The 21,564-nt window shown below is 36.8% G+C and overlaps 1 protein-coding gene across 1 annotated transcript; it reads left to right on the forward strand.

Annotated features, from left to right (window-relative positions):
- The first annotated feature begins 239 nt into the window (after positions 1 to 239).
- Positions 240 to 18,221, forward strand: LOC123664212 (pancreatic triacylglycerol lipase-like). Its single transcript, XM_045598808.1, has 7 exons — positions 240 to 256; positions 3,942 to 4,046; positions 5,080 to 5,221; positions 5,709 to 5,857; positions 13,474 to 13,688; positions 17,133 to 17,280; positions 18,116 to 18,221. Exons 1-7 carry the CDS (start codon positions 240 to 242, stop codon positions 18,192 to 18,194), a joined length of 855 nt encoding a protein of 284 aa, XP_045454764.1. The 3' UTR covers positions 18,195 to 18,221.
- The last annotated feature ends 3,343 nt before the right edge of the window (positions 18,222 to 21,564 follow it).

The following is a 21,564-nucleotide window of genomic DNA, read 5'->3' on the forward strand; positions in this document are numbered from 1 at the left end:
TCTACTAATAAGTAAAAAATATTGATATTTTTGTTTATCAAAAGAATAATTTTTTATTATTTTTAGCATGGCGAATAGCTCAGGAAAAATTGATTTGATGTCAATTTTACCAATGCTTTTCGTCGTACTAAAAATCCGGTAATGTTTTAATCTAACAATGTTTTAGAGTAAATGGGATGTAATTGTAACAGTATAATAAAAAAATATTTGGTCATAAAAATGTATATGAAACTAAAAATATGGTGTCTGCTAGCAGGTTGGTATTTTTATTTTAATACCGTTTAAATAAACTTGATCGCTTTGTAAATTTATAATTTAAAAATACTTTATATTACAGGTATAAATTAAAATTATCATAATAATATCAAATATTTTGGGATACATATAAGTACATAAGTATGACGACGCGTTGGCGTAACGGTCGCAGCACTGGTGTGGCTGTTGCGCTGGCGGTTGCGGGTTCGATCCCCGCACATGACAAACATTTGTATTGGCCATACGACGTTATCATGTAGGTACACCTGATAGCGATCTGTTACGCGGCACCTCCCGGTAGTCTTTTTAGAATAAACACACAACTTGTTCAAATATTGTTTTAGTTTATTTTATAGTCCACACACTAACATTAACTGTCCCTAAAAACACCTCACTTTCCTTTTCTGGATAAAAAAATATATACAGTGACGCGCTGGATGGTAAACGGCAACTGACTCGACCGTATGGAAAATGGAATATTTAAAAGTAATTAAAATAGCGCCGTCAGCACCAACCGCGACATAAACCTTGGTATAACAGATCGTTACTCATAGTAGGGAATATATCCGTTAACCCGTATTGGAGCAGCGTGGTGGATTAAGTTCTGATCCTTCTTCTACATGGAGAAAGAGGCCCAGCAGCGGAATATTTATTACAGGTTGAAGCGTATATACGTAAGTCAAATATAATTAACAATATTATTGAATTCTCCGAAACGGCTGGACCGATTTTTATTAAATTTTGTGAGCATTTCGGGTAGGTCTGAGAATCGGCGAACATCAATTTTTCATACCCCTAAGTTATAAGTGGGAGAGAGGGTTAAGGGGGCTAATAACATATATGGCAAAACAACGTTTGCGGGGTCAGCTAGTATGCATACCTATATACTTCTAAAGCGACTCTACTTATTGTTTCAAATAGGTGTTCAAATAAATAGATAAGCGTAATATACACACATGATCGTCTGCTCCTGACGTAGATTAATGTTTTTGTTTTAGGTAACAGCCTATTGATATAAATAAATTCGGCCTTTGAAAAGAAACAATTGGCTAATTCCGACTTCGTTGAGCGTTATGGTCTAAGATCCCAACCCCTTAGACCTTTCAAATTTTCTGAAGGACGAAATGCATGGCAATATAGTGGTTTTAGTGTATATATACTCTGTACAGTGAACGTATACACCCGCTAGCTGAAGCCGACGGCCAATTTTTTTTTTATAAATTAATTATACTTGCGTTAGATATAATTATGTGAATTCGACTTGCGTAACACAATAATTGTATTCATGGACACCGATTTGAACACTAATTATATATACATGATAGCATGTCACAAAAAAATTAAGATAATGTTCAAAACTTTGGTAATATTTTTCTTTGTTAATGTAGGTAAACCTAGACGGTCCACGCTGCAAATCTGAGTTTTTTTTTGTGTTTTATTCGTAAAATTTATTGCTTGTGAAGGAAAAGTGAAAAACCTGTAACATAAATAAGTCCTAACTATGTTTTTAAAAGGAGATGAGACCTTTGTCCAGTTGCGGGTTCTTCAGATTGATACAATACAGTGTGCCTAAGTAAAAGGATTATTTAAACCCCTTTAAAATCGTTTTTAGAATTTAGATATAGAATATAGAAAGAAAGATAAATAAATAAAAATAGCTGAATTGTAGTGAAGTAAAAAAACAACAGTAATTAAATTATTTCCGCAACACTGGGAATACTAATGTGACATTACTGCTATAATTGATTTTTTTTTATTGTACATATTTTTGTTTCCTGTTTTTTGAAACAAATAAAATAATTATTAAAATTCGTTATATAATTTTACAACTTTGTTTTTACAGTTTTTGCTGTCATCGATTGTCAAGAGAAAAATTATACCCCTATTTCTTTGTCTCCGGGAAGCTTTCGACAGATAGCACGTTCTTTTAAACCGGGTAAGATTTTTGATATAGGAGATTAGTGTGACATCTGCGTTTGTGGTCACTTGGGCTTAGCAATAAAATGTATAACTTTTAAATATTTATAGTAGGTACCTATACTATTATTGGTTAGTCTTGCGTTATTTGTTTCTGTAAAAGAATTATATCGAACCGAGGGCTGCTTGTGGCTATGCTGTGTGGCTACGGCATTAAAGAATATAGCCACCCCCTCTCTTCCCGCGGGTGTCGTAAGAGGCGACTAAGGGATCGCATAGTTCCACTACCACCTTGGAACTTATAAAGCCGACCGATGGCGGGATAACTATCTAATTGCGGGCTTAAATACACAGGCCGAAGACGGGCAGCAGCGTCTTAGGTGCGACAAAGCCAGCCCTGTGGTCACCAACCCGCTTGCCCAGCGTGGTGACTATGGGCAAAACACAAGAGTTCGCGCCATATTTGGCGCGAACTTGTGGAGGCTTATGTCCAGCAGTGCAATAGTGGACTGCAATAGGCTGAAATTATGATGATGATGATGATGAGGGCTGCTTAGTATGAAGTGTATGTTATTTACTAGCTGTGTCCCGCGGTTTTCACACGCGTTAATTTGAGGGAAAAACGTACTAAGGTATTTTATATAGCCCTCCTCGGTAAATTGACTCCTCATCCAACAAAAAAGGAATTTTTCAATTCGAACCGATAGATCTTGAGATAACCGCGTTAAAAAAAAAAAAAAAAAACTTCAGATATATAGTATTAGTATAGATTTACAACATTGTATGGAGGAAAGGTTAGGTGATGCGTGGTTAGTCGTACCGTGACTGTATTAATCTTGTCCTGATTCGCTGCTGGTTGAAGGTATATAAAATTTTCTAATTACTTAGTCATTTTGTGCAAGATATTTTAAACTAGACTGTATGCATAGTTTTGTTGCCCACGCAATAATGATTCAAAATGATTTCATTTTGTTTTTAAAAATATGAGTTATTTAGAACATTTTACGGTTTTAGTACCAAAAGGCCGATCTGCAAACATCAATGACACAAGGATCATATTTTATAGGTGAATATATACTTTAATATTACAATAATTACTTGAATAAAATTAAATTTAGGTACCTTTACTTGAAGCTTTAAGCTGTGAGGTTACGGTATCAATGAATAGCCACTCCCTCTCTTTCCGTGGGTGTCGTAAGAAGCGACGAAGGGATAACAAAGTTCCACTACCACCTTGGAACTTATAAAACCGACCGATTGCGGGATAACCATCTAACTGCTGGCTTTGAAATACACAGGCCGAAGACGGGCAGACTGGACATAAACCTCCACAAGTTCGCATTACAAAAGGGGTTAAACCCATGTGTGTTATCCATAGTCACCACGCTGGGCAGGCGGGTTGGTGACCGCAGGGCTGGCTTTGTCGCACCGAAGACGCTGCTGTCCGTCTTCGGCCTGTGTATTGTAAAGCCAGCAGTTGGTTGGTTATCCCGCCATCGCATAAATTGTATAGCTACATAAAAAAATAATTAAAATTTATATTAAATAAAAAAAGCTATTTAAGTTTTATATATTTACGAGTATAGGTTAGTACAAAGGTTGGTACAAATTTTCTAGTTTTGTTTGTATTTTCCCTTCCCTTATTTACGCGTTTGTTAATTTATTTTTAAAAGGATGGACGCTCGTAATTGGCCCTTTTCTATGCTGTATACCATCCCTAATAAAGAAATAAATATTCATATTTATTTTATATATTTTTTATATTATAGTGGTGGTGTCGAAGATCAAACGATATATACATTTGCTAATATTGATTCGTTGATGAACCACCCCAACTTCGACACTAACAAACCCACTGCACTTTACGTACACGGGTAAGAAACTTATTTTTTCTTTATACTATGAAGGTAAAAAACAAGCGTTCGGTACTCTTGATAGTCAGCGGATTCCGATGCCTCAAACACAAACAAAATTACAAACGTATTGTCAACCCTACTCCTGACCCTCCCCAGAAGCTTTCTCAATACTCACCACAGGCACACATTACTGCATGAAAGCAGTATTATTTAGCTGTTTTAGCTTCTTTTGTAAGGTCGAGGAGCACCTCGATCCTCCCCTGGGGTAGCAACCCCAGGGGAGGATCGAGGTTAGGGTCGGTAACGCGCTTGTGATGCTTTCAATGGTGTTTTTTTTTTATTTATTTTTTTATGACAAATAGGCAGGCATTTGACCACAATCTCACCTGATGTTAAGTGACGATGCGGTCGAAGGTGGAGCATGCCTGCCTAATAACAGCCTATTCACTCTGGCCTTGAAGGCACCCAGATTGTATCGTTCGGGAAACACAGACGCGGGCAACGAGTTCCATTCCTTAGCTGTGCGCATCAGGAAAGTAGAGCCAAAGCGTTTTGTGCGCGTAGATGGCATATCGATGACATAAGGATGGAACGATCGACCGCGCCTAGTGTCCCGATGGCGGAAGGTTGTTGGGGGAATTAGATCGTGTAATTCCTTCGCACACTCACCGAAATATATTTTGTAGAACACCGACAGATGTGTTGCAGGCGTCTATATGCTATGGTAGGTGACCGCTTACCATAAGACGGACTGTACGCTTGGTAAAAAAAAAACTTTCTCAGTTACTATTAACATTTTTACTGATACGAAGCTTACCGCGTTAGGAATTTTGAAATTCCCGATATTTCCGCCAAAGTTGCAGACGCTAGTGCGGGCACTCCCATCGGTTGTTGCCATTGCATCTGTGTAAGTTCTAACTCCCGTATAAGTAAAAGCGTTATATTAAACCTAAGGATGTTTTCTTTTATAAAATTTTTATTATGCTCTTTACGTATATAATATAAACTGGCAATGATGAAAATCACGGTAGCACTTTTTTAAATTTCTTAGCTATGTCGAATTGGTGAGCGATAACAGCGTAGTACTCGTGGTCAGATCTTACCTGCAGCGCGGTGACCACAATGTACTGGCGCTGGACTGGTCCAATTTGGCGTTTGGGAATTATCTGAACGTTCTGTTGGACGTGCCACTGGTTAGTACTGCTCTATCATTATAATTGGGAACCCTTCCCCTTACAGTGAAAGGAAGGATGAAAGAAAGAAAAAGTTAGCGATGTACGGTTGTGGAATAATTATTAAAATACCTATTAAAAAGTCATTTTGTAATTTTATTAATATTAACGAATATAACGACCAAATCCACAATTAACAAATTTTGTTCATCTGTTTGTCTAAAAGTTGCGCTTAACAGATAAGCAGAGCAGTAATCATTTATAAATACATATATACAGAATCAGACCTTAACCCACCACGCTGCTCCAATGCAGGTTGGCGGATTTCCTACTATGAGTAACGATCGCTATCAGGTGCACATAATAACAACCGGGACCGATAGCGTAACGTGCTCTCCGAAACGCGGTGGGGAGACCCACAAGTACTAACAACAAGACCGGAGATAAATACTCTATACTAAAACATTAATAATTTCTTAGATATAATAGGTAGCATTTCCCATTTTAGGTGGGCGAAGAAACAGCAAAAGCTTTATTAAGATTAGTGGACAAAGGTTTAAATATCAAAAACTTACATGTGGTCGGGCATTCACTGGGGGCTCCCGTAGCCGCTGTCGTGGCCAGATCTTTGAAACAAAATGGACACACGTTACCTAGGTGAGAGTGGAACTTTTAATTAAAACATTAAAAAAGTAGTTATAATTCTACTCAATGTATGGTCTGTTGCCATAATAGGCGAGATAAATACTTTATATTTAAAAATTGAAGATGTATATTGATAAATATTCTATATTTTTATATTTGAGAGTTAATCTCAATTAGAGCATCTACAAAACTTTGCGATACGTTTTATCTTTGGTTTACGTAAATACGGTCACATCCAGTTTCGTACTCAACTTAGGTGGCTCCCATTCCAACTTCGCCGTGATATGCACTGCATCCTTTCTTTTCTCTATCACATAGTCCATGACAAAAATTCTCCCTCCGACCTTCGGTCCCGTTTTCATCTTCTTCATACCCCAACACGTTCTAGGAGGTCTTGCATCACGTCGATGTTGGAAGTCCCCAGACATAACGCCAACGACTCAATTCCTTCGCTATACGTGCTGTAATATTTTGCAATCATTTACCGAGAGTGATCCAAAAAAGCACTTCAATTTATGCTTTCAAGGCAAGCTAAGGAATCCTCTTTTCTCCGAAATGATGAACCTCTCATAATTGTTGTACTCTCAAAGTATGTATTTATGTATATAAATAATAATAATAATAATAATAAGTATGTCAGCAATAGCGCTGTCGTACGCAGTTGGAAAAGAATTTATAAGCAACAGATGCAACGATCGCGCCACCTAGCACATCGTTCGATAGTCATCTACCCTCATTATATTACTCGAGTTATTCTGACGTGTATAAAACGAATAGTGCAACCGCCGCTAAGGCAGTCCTGGCTCTGGCTTGGCACGATGCACTTGTTGTATCCTGCTAGTAGCTTAACCTAGACTCATTCGATAATTAATTTGTGCATACGAATTAATTGTTACATATTATGGCGGATAACTCGAGCAGTGAAGGTGAGCGTTGATACGTATCCCAAAGGAGATCTCCTTAAACCTACACCTGGGTCGCAAGTCCTAGGCACTGCTCTGAGTTACTCCCTATGCCACACGATAGATTGGATCGGATCGCATTACAATTTTGTTATAATCATTTTAAGTACTACCTACATAGTATTGTAAAGAGTGCGAGTATAACCTACGCCTGCGCCCTGCAAATATAGAAAAGCAGCTTCCAATATCAGTCGAAAGACTACAAGTATCTTATAACGTACACACACGGTCGTCTGTTCCTATGGTAAGCAACTTAATGCTTTTGTTACAGGTAACAGTCGACTTAACAGTCTACTAGTTACTATTTTTTTTCGATAAACATACATAGAAATAATACATATATAAATACAAATATTACACTCAGACTCAGGTGGGAATCGAACCCGCAACTCGCGGAACAGAAAGTAGGGCCACTACAAACTGCGCCAACGAGCCAGTCGTTGACATATACATAGTCATGGACATATACATACATATATATGTCTGTATGTATGTATATGTCCATGTAACTGTGTATGTAGTTATGTATATATGTTTATATCACTAATTTTGAATGTATATATTTCAAAATAAGTTTATGGCTGTATTATTATTTTTAACCGACTTCCAAAAAAGGAGGAGGTTCTCAATTCGACTGTATTCTTTTTTTTATGTATGTTACATCAGAACTTTTGACCGTGTGGACCGATTTCGACAATTTTTTTTTAATCGAAAAGTGTTGTGTGCCAATTGGATCCATTTAAATTTATTTGAGATCTAACAACTACTTTTCGAGTAACTTTTTACTTGGTGCACCGATTTTGATAATTCTTTTTTTGTTGGAAAGAAGATATCCCTAGTTTAGTACTATGATAAGGAAACTAGGATATGATGATGGGATCCCAGAGAAATCGAAGAAAACTCTTGAAAATCTGCAATAACTTTTTTACTGAGTGTACCGATTTTAATAATTTTTAATTTAATCGAAAGCTGATGTTTGTTATGTGGTCACATATAAATTTTATTGAGATCTGATAACTACTTTTTGAGTAATCCTTGATAACACGTAGATACTTGACTATTTTTTCGTCGATCTACGTTGTATTACGCGTCGATGTAATTGAAGTCGGTTTTTTTCGTTTGCGAGCAAACACAATTATTAAACCTTTGGTTCGTTTTTTTTTTTTAGTTTATCACTCTTGCGCTATTGTGTCCCGCGGTAACATCGTTTCTCACCACCATGGGTAGACTGGTAGATATATCTTATAGAGATGAGTTCGCCCTTGCCAACATCCTTTGTAAACATGACTTTTTAATTATGTTTTTGTGTGTAATAAAATACTAAAAATATTAAAGTAAGATTCAGATAAAACGTTTTAAGTTTTTATTGACAACTTGAAAATCATCAAAGATACAAATAAGTGAATAATAAGCGGTTCGTTTTCAACGGCCCACAAATCCTGTGTTGGGGATTTGGACATATACAAGGCACACACGAACGCCCAAGTAAATCTGTATGGCCTATGTTATTAACATAATAAATTCAAGATAAAATTAAAAGTAATAGCTAGCATGTATCTAATGATACTCACCTACTTAGTAAACGTGACGAAACTAGATAAATCTTACTTTGTGATACAGTTACTGAAATGAAACAGGCACGGATCATTATTTTAATGATTCGATATTTCATAGCGCGTGTTAAACATGTTACAACAAAACAGTTTTATTGTTTTACTTAATATTGTTTCTGAATGTGATACTCGGCGGTCATTTACAGTTTTGTGTATCACTAGAGTAGAATAGGACAGTCATTTAAACATTAAAATAATATACAAAGGCGGTCTTATCTGTAGGTAATATTGATCTCCTCCAGAAAATCTTTGCATTGCATTCAGCCTGTAACATCCTACTGTTAGGCATAGGCATAGACCTCTTTCTCCATGTAGGAGAAGGATTGGACTTAATCTACCACGCTGCTTCACTGCTGCTTCTCCTATACAACGCGGTATTAAACTGGCGTCCTTTCGTTTAGGGCAATATAGAGATACATGGAATCCATACCCTAGCCGAAATTAGACGTGAAAGAAATGAAGCAGTAGTAAGTACAGCTCATCACCTTAATACAGTCCACTGCTGGACATAGGCCTCCACAAGTTCGCACCAAAAATGAAGTGAACTCATGTGTTTTGCCCATAGTCACCACGCTGGGCAGGCTGGGTTGGTGACCGCTCATAGTACAGCTCGATACTACGTAGCTTAAAAATCGACATATTATAAAAAATGTTGATAAGACATGAGAAAATTCCCGGCTCGAAATGACTCGGTCATTGGCACGACTCTAACATACAGACGACGGTAATTTTATTAATAGCTAGTGGCTCGCCCCGGCTTTGCACGGGTATTTAAAAAAAATTCAACATAAGTTAATAAAAAAAAATATAATATAGCCTATGGCACCCGGGGACAGTGTAGCTTCCCAACAGCGAAAGAATTTTTCTAACTGGTTCAGTAGTTACGGAGCCTATTCAATGCAAACAAACAAACAATAAAATCTTTCCTCTTTATAATATTAGTATAGGTAATTATTAATTAATTAATGTTATTATTATATATATTATTGCATATTTAGGTTGTAACATTGATTCTGATGTCGCAGTTAAATTGAAGGACGCCGGTTTAATAACACGTTGTATAGAATAGGAAACTTACTAATTTATTTTATTAGTGGGATAGTAGGATATATATGTTTAATGTGTTAGTACATACAAGTTAGTAGACTACTTTAGTATTTATTTATTTATTTATTTAACACCAACAAGATAGACACTGACAATAGACAGATATAATCAATCATAAACAAAGTATCTTAAAAGGTAAGCGTTATCTTAATTATAGGTGTTACACTCATTCTATTAATTCATTCACGTATACATAAAGATTATTATAACAAACAATATTAATTAAAACACATTAAAAAACAATTCCAACATAGTTCAATAAAGTCTCGATCAATTGACCATACAGTTGAAATGAAAATCAATTTGATATGATTTGATTATAAAATTAAATTAACATTAATGAATAAATCGCAGTTATTTTAAAACTAAATAGTATAATCTAAAATTGATAATTGAAAATCTATTTACATAAATTAAAAAAAAATGATATATAATAATTAGAGAATAAAAAAAAAAAACATTAAGGAACTACGTCATGCTATTAAAAAAAATCATCAGCTATTATATATTTAAATATCGATAGGTTACTCGAAAAATGTCAATAGAAACATTAGAATCGGGTTGTTTTTACCTTTTTTTCAATGTTTTTTCTTTTTTTTTTAGTATTACAGATACCACACATATGTTTTGTTTTACTTACCTTTCTAATATATTCTTGATGTTGTTACGGTCTGTTTACCGTTTCGTTAAGTTTATTAGCCTTGAATTTCGGTTTTAGTCTTGAGATGCTAAGCTATTCCATAATATTGCACAATCGTTTCGTCTGGAGAGTCATTTACTTCTGGTTTATATAAACGTGTATATAACTAGAGAAAATGCATGTTCTGCGGATGTCTAATTAAAGAATGCACGAGTAGGGCAAGGCAGAAAATACCCTGCTCAAAATTTGTAGCGGCTGGGGTAATACCTGAGCCTTACTGTAGATTACAGCTAAATAACACTGCTCTCAAGTATTGGTGTGTTCCTGTGGTGGGTAAGGCGACCAGAGCTCATGGACAGGGTCGGGTAGGGTCGGTAACGCGCCTGGATGCTTCTGGTGTTGCAGGCGTCTATAGGACAGTAACAGCTTGTTGTATTCCTGTAGTGATTAAGGTGACCAGAGCTCCTGGACAGGGTCGGGTAGGGTCGGTAACGCGTAACGTTGCAGGCGTCTATAGGACAGTAACAGCTTGTTGTGTTCCTGTAGTGAGTAAGGTGACCAGAGCTCCTGGACAGGGTCGGGTAGGGTCGGCAACGCGCTTGTGATGCTTCTGCTGTTGTAGGCGTCTATAGGACAGTAACAGCTTGTTGTATTCCTGTAGTGAGTAAGGTGACCAGAGCTCCTGGACAGGGTCGGGTAGGGTCGGTAACGCGTAACGTTGCAGGCGTCTATAGGACAGTAACAGCTTGTTGTGTTCCTGTAGTGAGTAAGGTGACCAGAGCTCCTGGACAGGGTCGGGTAGGGTCGGTAACGCGCCTGTGATGCTTCTGATGTTGCAGGCGTCTATAGAACAGTAACAGCTTATTGTGTTCCTGTAGTGAGTAAGGTGAACAGAGCTCCTGGACAGGGTCGGGTAGGGTCGGCAACGCGCTTGTGATGCTTCTGCTGTTGTAGGCGTCTATAGGACAGTAACAGCTTGTTGTATTCCTGTAGTGAGTAAGGTGACCAGAGCTCCTGGACAGGGTCGGGTAGGGTCGGTAACGCGTAACGTTGCAGGCGTCTATAGGACAGTAACAGCTTGTTGTGTTCCTGTAGTGAGTAAGGTGACCAGAGCTCCTGGACAGGGTCGGGTAGGGTCGGTAACGCGCCTGTGATGCTTCTGATGTTGCAGGCGTCTATAGAACAGTAACAGCTTATTGTGTTCCTGTAGTGAGTAAGGTGAACAGAGCTCCTGGACAGGGTCGGGTAGGGTCGGCAACGCGCTTGTGATGCTTCTGCTGTTGTAGGCGTCTATAGGACAGTAACAGCTTGTTGTATTCCTGTAGTGAGTAAGGTGACCAGAGCTCCTGGACAGGGTCGGGTAGGGTCGGTAACGCGTAACGTTGCAGGCGTCTATAGGACAGTAACAGCTTGTTGTGTTCCTGTAGTGAGTAAGGTGACCAGAGCTCCTGGACAGGGTCGGGTAGGGTCGGTAACGCGCCTGTGATGCTTCTGCTGTTGTAGGCGTCTATAGGACAGTAACAGCTTGTTGTATTCCTGTAGTGAGTAAGGTGACCAGAGCTCCTGGACAGGGTCGGGTAGGGTCGGTAACGCGTAACGTTGCAGGCGTCTATAGGACAGTAACAGCTTGTTGTGTTCCTGTAGTGAGTAAGGTGAACAGAGCTCCTGGACAGGGTCGGGTAGGGTCGGCAACGCGCTTGTGATGCTTCTGCTGTTGTAGGCGTCTATAGGACAGTAACAGCTTGTTGTATTCCTGTAGTGAGTAAGGTGACCAGAGCTCCTGGACAGGGTCGGGTAGGGTCGGTAACGCGTAACGTTGCAGGCGTCTATAGGACAGTAACAGCTTGTTGTGTTCCTGTAGTGAGTAAGGTGAACAGAGCTCCTGGACAGGGTCGGGTAGGGTCGGCAACGCGCTTGTGATGCTTCTGCTGTTGTAGGCGTCTATAGGACAGTAACAGCTTGTTGTATTCCTGTAGTGAGTAAGGTGACCAGAGCTCCTGGACAGGGTCGGGTAGGGTCGGTAACGCGTAACGTTGCAGGCGTCTATAGGACAGTAACAGCTTGTTGTGTTCCTGTAGTGAGTAAGGTGACCAGAGCTCCTGGACAGGGTCGGGTAGGGTCGGCAACGCGCTTGTGATGCTTCTGGTGTTGCAGGCGTCTATAGAACAGTAACACTTATTGTGTTCCTGTAGTGAGTAAGATAGATAGATAGATACTCTTTATTGTACACAACAACAATCAACACAATAACATATTACAAATAAAAATAAAACAGTGTACAAAGGCGGTCTTATCGCTAGAGTAGCGATCTCTTCCAGACAACCTTTGGGCATATAGGACACAGCGTAGTGAAAAAGCGGTAGGGAAGTGTATACAGAGAAGTGACAATTAGTGTCACCTACAACAATATCAACTATCGAGTACAAATACACATACATATACAGCACAATACATACATACATACATAGATACATACATACAAACATTTATATATATATATAAAATACTATACCTACATATAAACGAAATACATATAATATGAATAATAGCATAGAATACAAAATACAAGTGAAGCGATACTCCTACAATATGTTATGCAGAGATAAAAACAATTATGACGTACTAAGTGACAAATAGTGCGCCTTGAGGTATTTTTTAAAGCAAGACAGGGATTGGGCTTGTTTTATAGGAAGAGGTAGAGCGTTCCAAAGTTGAACAGCTTTAACTGAAAAGGAATTGGAGTAAAAAGAAGTAGTGTGAGCTGGGGTTTCGAGCATCAAAGTAGACTCAGATCTAAGGGTGCGTTCGTGTGTATTACAAAGATACTTGAAACGCTCCTTAAGGTACAGAGGTGTATCAGAATGAAAAAGTATACAATATAGTAGCGAGAGTATGTGAGTATTCCTGCGAAAGCGAATCGGAAGCCACTTGAGACAACTGCGAAATTCGGAAACGTGGTCATATTTGCGAAGACCAAATATGAACCGTATGCAAAGATTTTGAAGGCGCTCAAGCTTATTTAATTGCTCCTCTTTAAGATCAGGATAGCAAGTGTCAGCATAGTCAAGTAAGGTGTCCAGAGATCCTGGACAGGATCGGATAGGTTCGGTAACGCGCCTGTGATGCTTCTGGTGTTGCAGGCATCTATAAGACAGTAACAGCTTATCATCAGTTTGGCTGTAAGCTTGTTTGCAAAGCTAGTCGAAAAATAAATAATCTATTACATTTGGATGTGACTTTTGTATTAAATGTAAATTTGGCTAGAAAAGTGTATAACTAATTATAGTATTCACTTATAAATTTCAGAGTGACCGGACTAGATCCAGCGTCTCTGGGATTCTATCTGCCGTTAAGTGCCGCTCCTCTTAACTCCGGAGATGCGTCATTCGTAGATATAATTCATACAGATGGTGGAAAATATGGTACCCCTTTTAGTTTGGGCCACGTTGACTTCTGGCCTAATGGGGGTCAAGCAATCCAGCCTGGCTGTCCACGAAGATATATTCCACTTAGTATAGAAAGTAAGTAATAATTAATTTTGTTTGTTGCTACTGCATGTGGGTCAATAACATAGCGAGCTTAATCGCGCCTGGGGCACAAAATCTCTTTAGTTGCCCCCCATTCAAAAATAATATAATATGTCCAGCATAGCGCCCGGGGCATGATGACCCTTGTACCCCCCACGCTACGCCACTGATGTGGGTTGCGTCTGTTATCAGGTTTATTTAAGGCGCTACCCTGACCAAATAACCTTGAGCATTCGTTCCCTCTTTGCCGCACCCCACCTCTACAATACTTCGTAAAACACTACTAGCGCCATTTGGTAAACAACTTACGAATATGCGTAAAAAATATAGATCTTGGAATCCGTAGACATGGCATTCATTAAATTTTTTTTTAATATATATATATATATATATATATATATATATATATATATAATATGTTTTATTTAATATTAGTATAATATATAATATATTGCTGTGTACAATAAAAAGTAAATTAAATTTATTTTTTTGGTGCGTAAATAATTTTAGTAATGAATTCAGTCACTACACTTACGTTCATAATGAATACTTTCAACTTTTTAACCGACTTCCAAAAAAGGAGGAGGTTCTTAATTCGACTGTATTTTTTTTAATGTACGTTACATCAGAACTTTTGACCGGGTAGACCGATTCCGACAAATTTTATTTTAATCGAAAGGTGGTGTGTGCCAATTGGTCCCATTTAAATTTATTTGAGATCTAACAACTACTTTTCGAGTTATATCTAATATTGCGTTTTGACTTGACGCTTTTTTCGTCGACCTACGTTGTATTATACCGCATAACTTTCTACTGGATGTACCGCTTTTGATAATTCTTTTTTTGTTGGAAAGGGGATATCCCTAGTTTGGTACCGTGATAAGGAAACCAGGATCTGATGATGGGATCACAGAGAAATCGAGGGAAACTCTCGAAAATCCGTAATAACTTTTTACTGGGTGTACCGATTTTGATAATTTTTAATTTAATCGAAAGCTGATGTTTATCATGTGGTCACATATAAATTTTATCGAGATCTGATAACTACTTTTTGAGTGATCTTTCATAACGCGTAGTTGCTTGACTATTTTTTCGTCGATCTACGTTGTATTACTTGTCGATGTAATTGAAGTGGGTTTTTTTTTCGTTTGTGAGCAAACACAATTATATTCTAATACTAGCGACTCGTACCGGCGTCGCACGGGTGCAATGCTGATACTAAATATAAAATATATATAGATGAAAAGATACTAATATATAAAAAATATATTGTATTTCATTATTATGTATATATTATATATTAGTACATTATTATATTACCGTTGCGTAGGTTTAAAGATCTTAGCATACAGACTGCGGAAAGCGACTTTGTTTTATACTATGTAGTGAAGTATAAGTATTCATGATACTCGTTTGGTGTTGACTTTTTGGATTGAAGGCGAGATCTATAATAATAATAATAATAATAATATACTTTATTGCACATGTAAATAAAGAACAAAATTTACATAACAAGCAATTATGGTAACAAATTGTTCAACCAGGCGATCTTATTGCTAATAATTGTATTTGCTCGCAAACGAAAATTCAATTACATCAACAAGTAATACAACGTAGATCGACGACAAAATAGTCAAGTAACTAAGCGTTATCAAAAATTACTCAAAAAGTAGTTATCAGATCTCGATAAAATTTAAATATGATGATATCAAATGTCATGATAAACATCAGATTCGATTAAATAAAAAATTATCAAAATCGGTACACTCCGTAAAAAGTTATGCGGATTTTCGAGAGTTCCCCTTAATTTATCTGGGATCCCATCATCAAATCCTGGTTTCCTTATCATGGTACAAAACTAGGGATATCACCTTTCCAAAAAAAAAAAGGATTATCAAAATCGGTACATCCAGTAAAAAGTTATAATACAACGTAGGTCAACGAAAAAAGCGTCAAGTAAAAAGCATTATTATCATCATTACAGCCTATACAGTCCACTGCTGGACATAGGCCTCCACAAGTTTATGCCAAAAATAACGTGAGCTCATGTGTTTTGCCCATAGTCACCACGCTGGGCAGGCGGGTTGGTGACCGCAGTACTGGCTTTGTCGCACCGAAGACGCTGCTGCCCGTCTTCAGGCTGTGTATTTCAAAGCCAGCAGTCGGATGGTTATCCCGCCATCGGTTGGCTTCTTAAGTTCCAAGGTGGTTGTGGAACCTTGTTATCCCTTAGTGCCGTAGTCACACAGCACACGCATTATTAGATATAACTCGAAAAGTAATTGTTAGATCTCAAATAAATTTAAATGAGACCAAATGACACACACCTCTTTTCGATTAAAATTTTTTTATCGAAATCGGTCCACCCAATCAAAAGTTCTGATATCCACATACATAAAAAAATACAGTCGAATTGAGAACCTCCTCCTTTTTTGGAAGTCGGTTAAAACAAAATACAGTTGAATTGAGAACCTCCTCCTTTTTTGGAAGTCAGTTAAAACAAAATACAGTCGAATTGAGAACCTCCTCCTTTTTTAGAAGTCGGTTAAAAAGCAATCTATCTTTATTATTCAGACAGTGTAAGTAGAGAAATAAAATAAAAACAAAGTAAATTTTATTATCATAGATAATCATCAAGATATCATAGATAAAAACTAATTAAAATAAACTTCAACAATAAATGCTAACAAGATGCTAATAAATTTATTATTGTTAATTGATATTGTGAATTGAGCGTGCGCTACCCGACACGGTGACAAACAACACAAGCTTCTCCCTCCAAACCTTGCGGCAGACTGAATTCCGATACCCTGTGCTTGAGTTACAGTAGTGAATACGCCCAGATTTTAGAAAAAAATCTATAAAAATTCAAATTTGGGTCTTTTGAAAAAAAAAATTCTTACGTATTGTTCAGTATTCAATTGTCTATCAATTGGTGTCGGTTGCAAAATAAAATAATGTTTACTTTACGAGGAGATGCATATTATCAATCACTATTTCTCATTTTTGTGGTATCGTTGTAAGGAGATTATTTAACATCTATTCCTTCAAAAAAAAAAAAAAAATCTACCATTGTATAATCAAAATTATGCAGAATTTAACTGTGTTTTTATTAGTTTGATTCTTTTTTCCATTAACAAGTAGATAGCTCCAAAAAAGTGCACAAAAAACGGCTAGCGCGGCATTTTGGTCGGGGAGGCGCCTTAAGTTAGCTTCGAAGGGAAATTCTTTAATTTTTCATGGATGAATACTTGAATAAATAATATTTTGTTAGTAACAGAACTGTTTAGATTTTCTTCAATTCAATATTATTATATGTAGAAAATAACAAATAGTTGTTGCATAAATTGGTTGAAAAAAAGCATTGTTTATTTCACCCCTTCTTTTTAGAAGATTCAATTTATAGCCTTAACTCAGTACTATCCTTTGATATTCTAGGTTTCTGCAGTCATTGGCGTTCATGGCGTTTTTATGCAGAATCCTTAATCGGTGGAAAATTTGTCGCCAGGAAAAGTACTGATTATGATGCCTTCCTCCGAGGATACGGGAGCGAAACCGCTCTTATGGGGATTTCTGCTACTCCAGAGTAAGTGTGGATAACTATTGAGTAGTTTTGTTGAAATTTACTATCCTACTTAGACATAGTTTTAGATTCATGCTAACATACAACTTAACAACTGAGGTAGAGCACAGCAGAAAATTTCCTGCTCAAAATATGGATCAGCCCGACTGAAGTAAGTACCTCAACCTTACAGAAGATCACAGCTAAATAATACTGCTTTCAAGCAGTGTTGTGCTCCTGTGGTGAGGTAGAGAACTCCTGGGGAGGGTCGAGGGATATGGTCGGCAACACGCTTGCGATGCTTCTGGTGTTGCAGGCGTCTGCAAGCTACGGTAATCGCTTATCATCAGGTGAGCTGCACGCTTGTTTGCCGACCTAGTTATAAAAACAACGCCTTAATTTTAAGAACATGTTAACGAAATAGCTTCTTCAAAAGTTCCTGCTTCTCCAGCATAAATCTATCTCTTATTTTAATCTTACTAAATTTGTCAAGTGGTTGTATAACTATAATAAATACTAATTGGTCCGAAATTTTACTGTCCTTTAAGTTCGTTAATTTTTTTGAAAAAAAAAAATTAGGTTTCCTTTACCCAAGTAGTTTCAGAGATAAGTGCGTTGTTTTTTTTTCTTGAATTTAAATCAGTACATTATTAATTTTGTTGTTGTCTATAGATCATCCTTGCAATTTTTAGATAAAAATACATACATTTTAGTGTCGAAAGCTAATGAGCTCAATACTTTTATCATTTGTGAACCCTAAAATAATTAAGAAATAAACAAATCTCACCCACCATATAATATTAAAATGATAATTTTTAATTAACGACAATTGCTTAAATTTTTCTTAAACATTTTTCAGTTTACGTGGCAATTTCTACTTACAAACGGCAACAAGAGAGCCCTTCGCACTGGGAGACAGAGGAGCCCTATTACGATAGACTGTACTAATACCATGTACCTACAGATATATATAATAAACTAGCTGACCCGGCGAACTTCGTATTGCCTAACACAAACTTTATCGTATGGTATTAAAGTTCAAATTGAATTTTAAGTATTATCACAAATCTTTTGTATGGGAGTATAGAAAAGTGTTGTTTTTAGACTTTTTCAGGAAATTTAAATTTTTTTTTTTAATTTTTCTCTCCGTAAGAACCATCCTCGTACTTCAAGGAATATTTTAAAAAAAGATTTAGCGAAATCGGTCCAACCGTTCTCGAGTTTTGCGCTTAGCAACACATTCAGCGACTCATTTTTATATTATAGATTATTTCAATGTACATAAAAAATAAAACCTAACATATGTAAATGTATGTTTGAAAGTAACAAAACACAGATCTTGTCTAACACTGTACTGTTAGTTCTAAGTTTTTTTTTATGCATAAATAAATAAATAAATAAATAAATAAATAAATCTTCATTAAATTTTAAAAGCGGTATACCTGGATCATGTCTAGGTATAGCTAGGTAAGATGTGCTGCCAGCTGATTACCAAAGTAACATAGAAGTTACACTGTTCCTTCTTTTTAACAGAACAAGAGTCCCAACAGCGGGCTTCTATCTAGTAGCTACTGTCTAAATAGCGAGCGAGTAAAAATAGGTAAATAAATAATTTTGCAAAATTCGTATTTCATTAATTAACTGATCCAGCCTATAACATACCACTGCTGATTCAGCCTGTAATATCCCACTACTGGGCATAGGCCTCTTTCGCCATGTAGGAGAAGGATCAGAGCTTAATCCACCACGCTGCTCCAATGCGGGTTGGCGGATATATTCCCTACTATGAGTAACGATCGCTATCAGGTGTTCATGATAACAACCGGAACCGACGGCTTAACGTGCTCTCCGAGTCACGGCGGAGAGACCCACTAGGACAGACAAATAACCTTTAACGAAATTATATTTATTGAATTATATTAATATAGGCCATATTAAGTGAATTTAATTGATATAATAAAGACGATATATGACTATAAATTATATAGACTGATTATAAACATAGGTTGGAGGCTTAAACATTCTTATTTAGGTTAAAATTGGTTTTTTACGTTTACGTTTGTCACATTAAGGGGATCCCAGAAAAATTCGGCCGCTTTCATGTGCTATAAAGTATACGTTAAAGTTACGTTAAAAATATCAAATAAATATATGTTGTAACTCGGATTCAGTTTATTAATGTGACTGTAAGATAATTGTATAAAACTCTCTAAATAAAGAGAAATAATTGTTTTCCTGGACCTCCTTTCGCGTACAAAAATCGTATAGGATTTCTAATTTTACTACTTACAATAGTGAATATTTTTTTTGTTAATTAAGAATCCTGTACTTAATAATTCTACAGAAGGGTGTTTTATTAAATGCAGTATTTTATTAGAAAATCGTAAAAATATAATTTCTGGTTAGTTGCCGGGTGACTGGCGGCCCGCGGCAGACGGCCAGAGGCCTTTGTACGGTGAACTTGTGTCGCCCGCCATCGCTCGCTGCTCTTGCTTACGCGCAAATCTATTTACTTTTTTAATTCAAGATAGGCATAAAAATGTAACAGACAGACAGACTTACTTTTAAATTTTGCAATTGTATTTACTTCAAATAAAAAAATAATTTAAATTATTTATTTTGAGCTGTGTACGAATGTAAAGCTGCTTAGTTTGTGATCTAAGATCCGAACCTAAAGTCGATCGTCACCGAGCCGATAATAGAATAAAACAAATTAAGTATATCTATACAAATAAAATTGGAGTGTCTGTTTGTAATATTAAAATAACTGCTTTTTACTAAATGCATATGGATGTATACACGATACATACACAAAAATAGCATTTTGACAATTTTTGTCTGTCTGTCTGTCTGTTTGTTCCGGCTAATCTCTGAAACGGCTGGACCGATTCTGACTGGACTTTCACTGGCAGATAGCTGATATAGTAAGGAGTAACTTTGGCTACTTTTATTTTATAAATTTATTTATTTTATAACTGCGAACTGAACAACAAGTAACAACTAGTAATTAAATAATAATTATGGATGATCACAACTTGTACGCAAGCTCTTGGTCTAGGAAACGGATCAATCGCATGTCCTAGTAGTACAAGCTAGAGCCGGTAGATGGCCGAGCTTAATAACCTTTATGTAACACTGATCAGGTGAAGTGCGGGTGGGTGGGGTGTGGCAAAGTCTAAATGGTCAAGGTCATTGAGAAGGGGGAGCCTCTTAAAATATAATAAAAAATATGTTTATCCAGTAGTTTATTTTATTTAACTGTTTAATCAAATCATTCAAACATAAATAATTATACTTATAATTTAATATTAAACATCACAATAGCTTAAATTAATTCTATAGTCGGCCTCTTTGCGTCAACTATTATTTTTTGTGCATCAAATATTTTTAGACTTTAGTATACATTTTCTAGTTTATCTAGAAATTTTAATAAATTTTATACTCCTACAAAATCACAATATAAATGATTAGTCAGGTTCTGACATGAGACAATCTATACTTATAAAATGGATAGCCGGTTTTTTTGTTCGGTTATACTGTAAAAAATTGGACCGATCGGAATAATACTTATACCATAAGATGCTGCGTGTTTCCGAGAAGATTTTAGTGTAATATGATATGTTGGTGATAACTTATCATGTAAAAAATATGGACAAACAGAGGTCGCTTGTAGTAAATAATTTGAATTTATTGTCCATATTAAATCTTAAATTGACACCTCTGGATATGTCATTGTTTGATGAGAATAAATCATCATCATCATCACAGCCTATATAGTCCACTGCTGGACATAGGCCTCCACAAGTTTACGCCAAAAATAACGTGAACTCATGTGTTTTGCCCATAGTCACCACGCTGGGCAGGCGGGTTGGTGACCGCAGTACTGGCTTTGTCGCACCGAAGACACCGCTGCCCGTCCTCGGTCCGTGCATTCAAGCCAGCAAGCCAGCATTTGGATGGTTATCCCGCCACTGGTCGGCTTTTTAAGTTCCATGGTGGTAGCGAAACTGTGTTATCCCTTAGTCGCCTCTTACGACACCCTCGGGAAGAGAGGGGGTGGCTATATTCTTTGTAACCGTAGCCACACAGTACAGTTGATGAGAATAAATAGTACTATAAAATTAATCTGGCTTTACTTCAACATCTGCTACTTTTAAAACATAATGAAAATTGAAATTTTAAGGAAAATTTATCAATCAGTGGTAAAAGAAAATCCCGAAGTACATTATATTTAACACTCTTGTGTCCAACTGGACTTATGCTCTAAGATGGCACAATTATCGAGATAAAGCAGTTACCCGCGGCATC

Source organism: Melitaea cinxia, chromosome 21 (genome assembly GCF_905220565.1).
Source record: "Melitaea cinxia chromosome 21, ilMelCinx1.1, whole genome shotgun sequence".
Lineage (NCBI taxonomy): Eukaryota > Metazoa > Arthropoda > Insecta > Lepidoptera > Nymphalidae > Melitaea > Melitaea cinxia.

What these genes read in the sequence shown, in the direction of transcription:
- LOC123664212 (XM_045598808.1), top strand. An exon ending in TATTCCACTTAGTATAGAAA is followed by an intron (nt 13,689 to 17,132) that starts GTAAGTAATAAT and finishes TTGATATTCTAG; the next exon opens with GTTTCTGCAGTCATTGGCGT. An exon ending in GGGATTTCTGCTACTCCAGA is followed by an intron (nt 17,281 to 18,115) that starts GTAAGTGTGGAT and finishes AACATTTTTCAG; the next exon opens with TTTACGTGGCAATTTCTACT.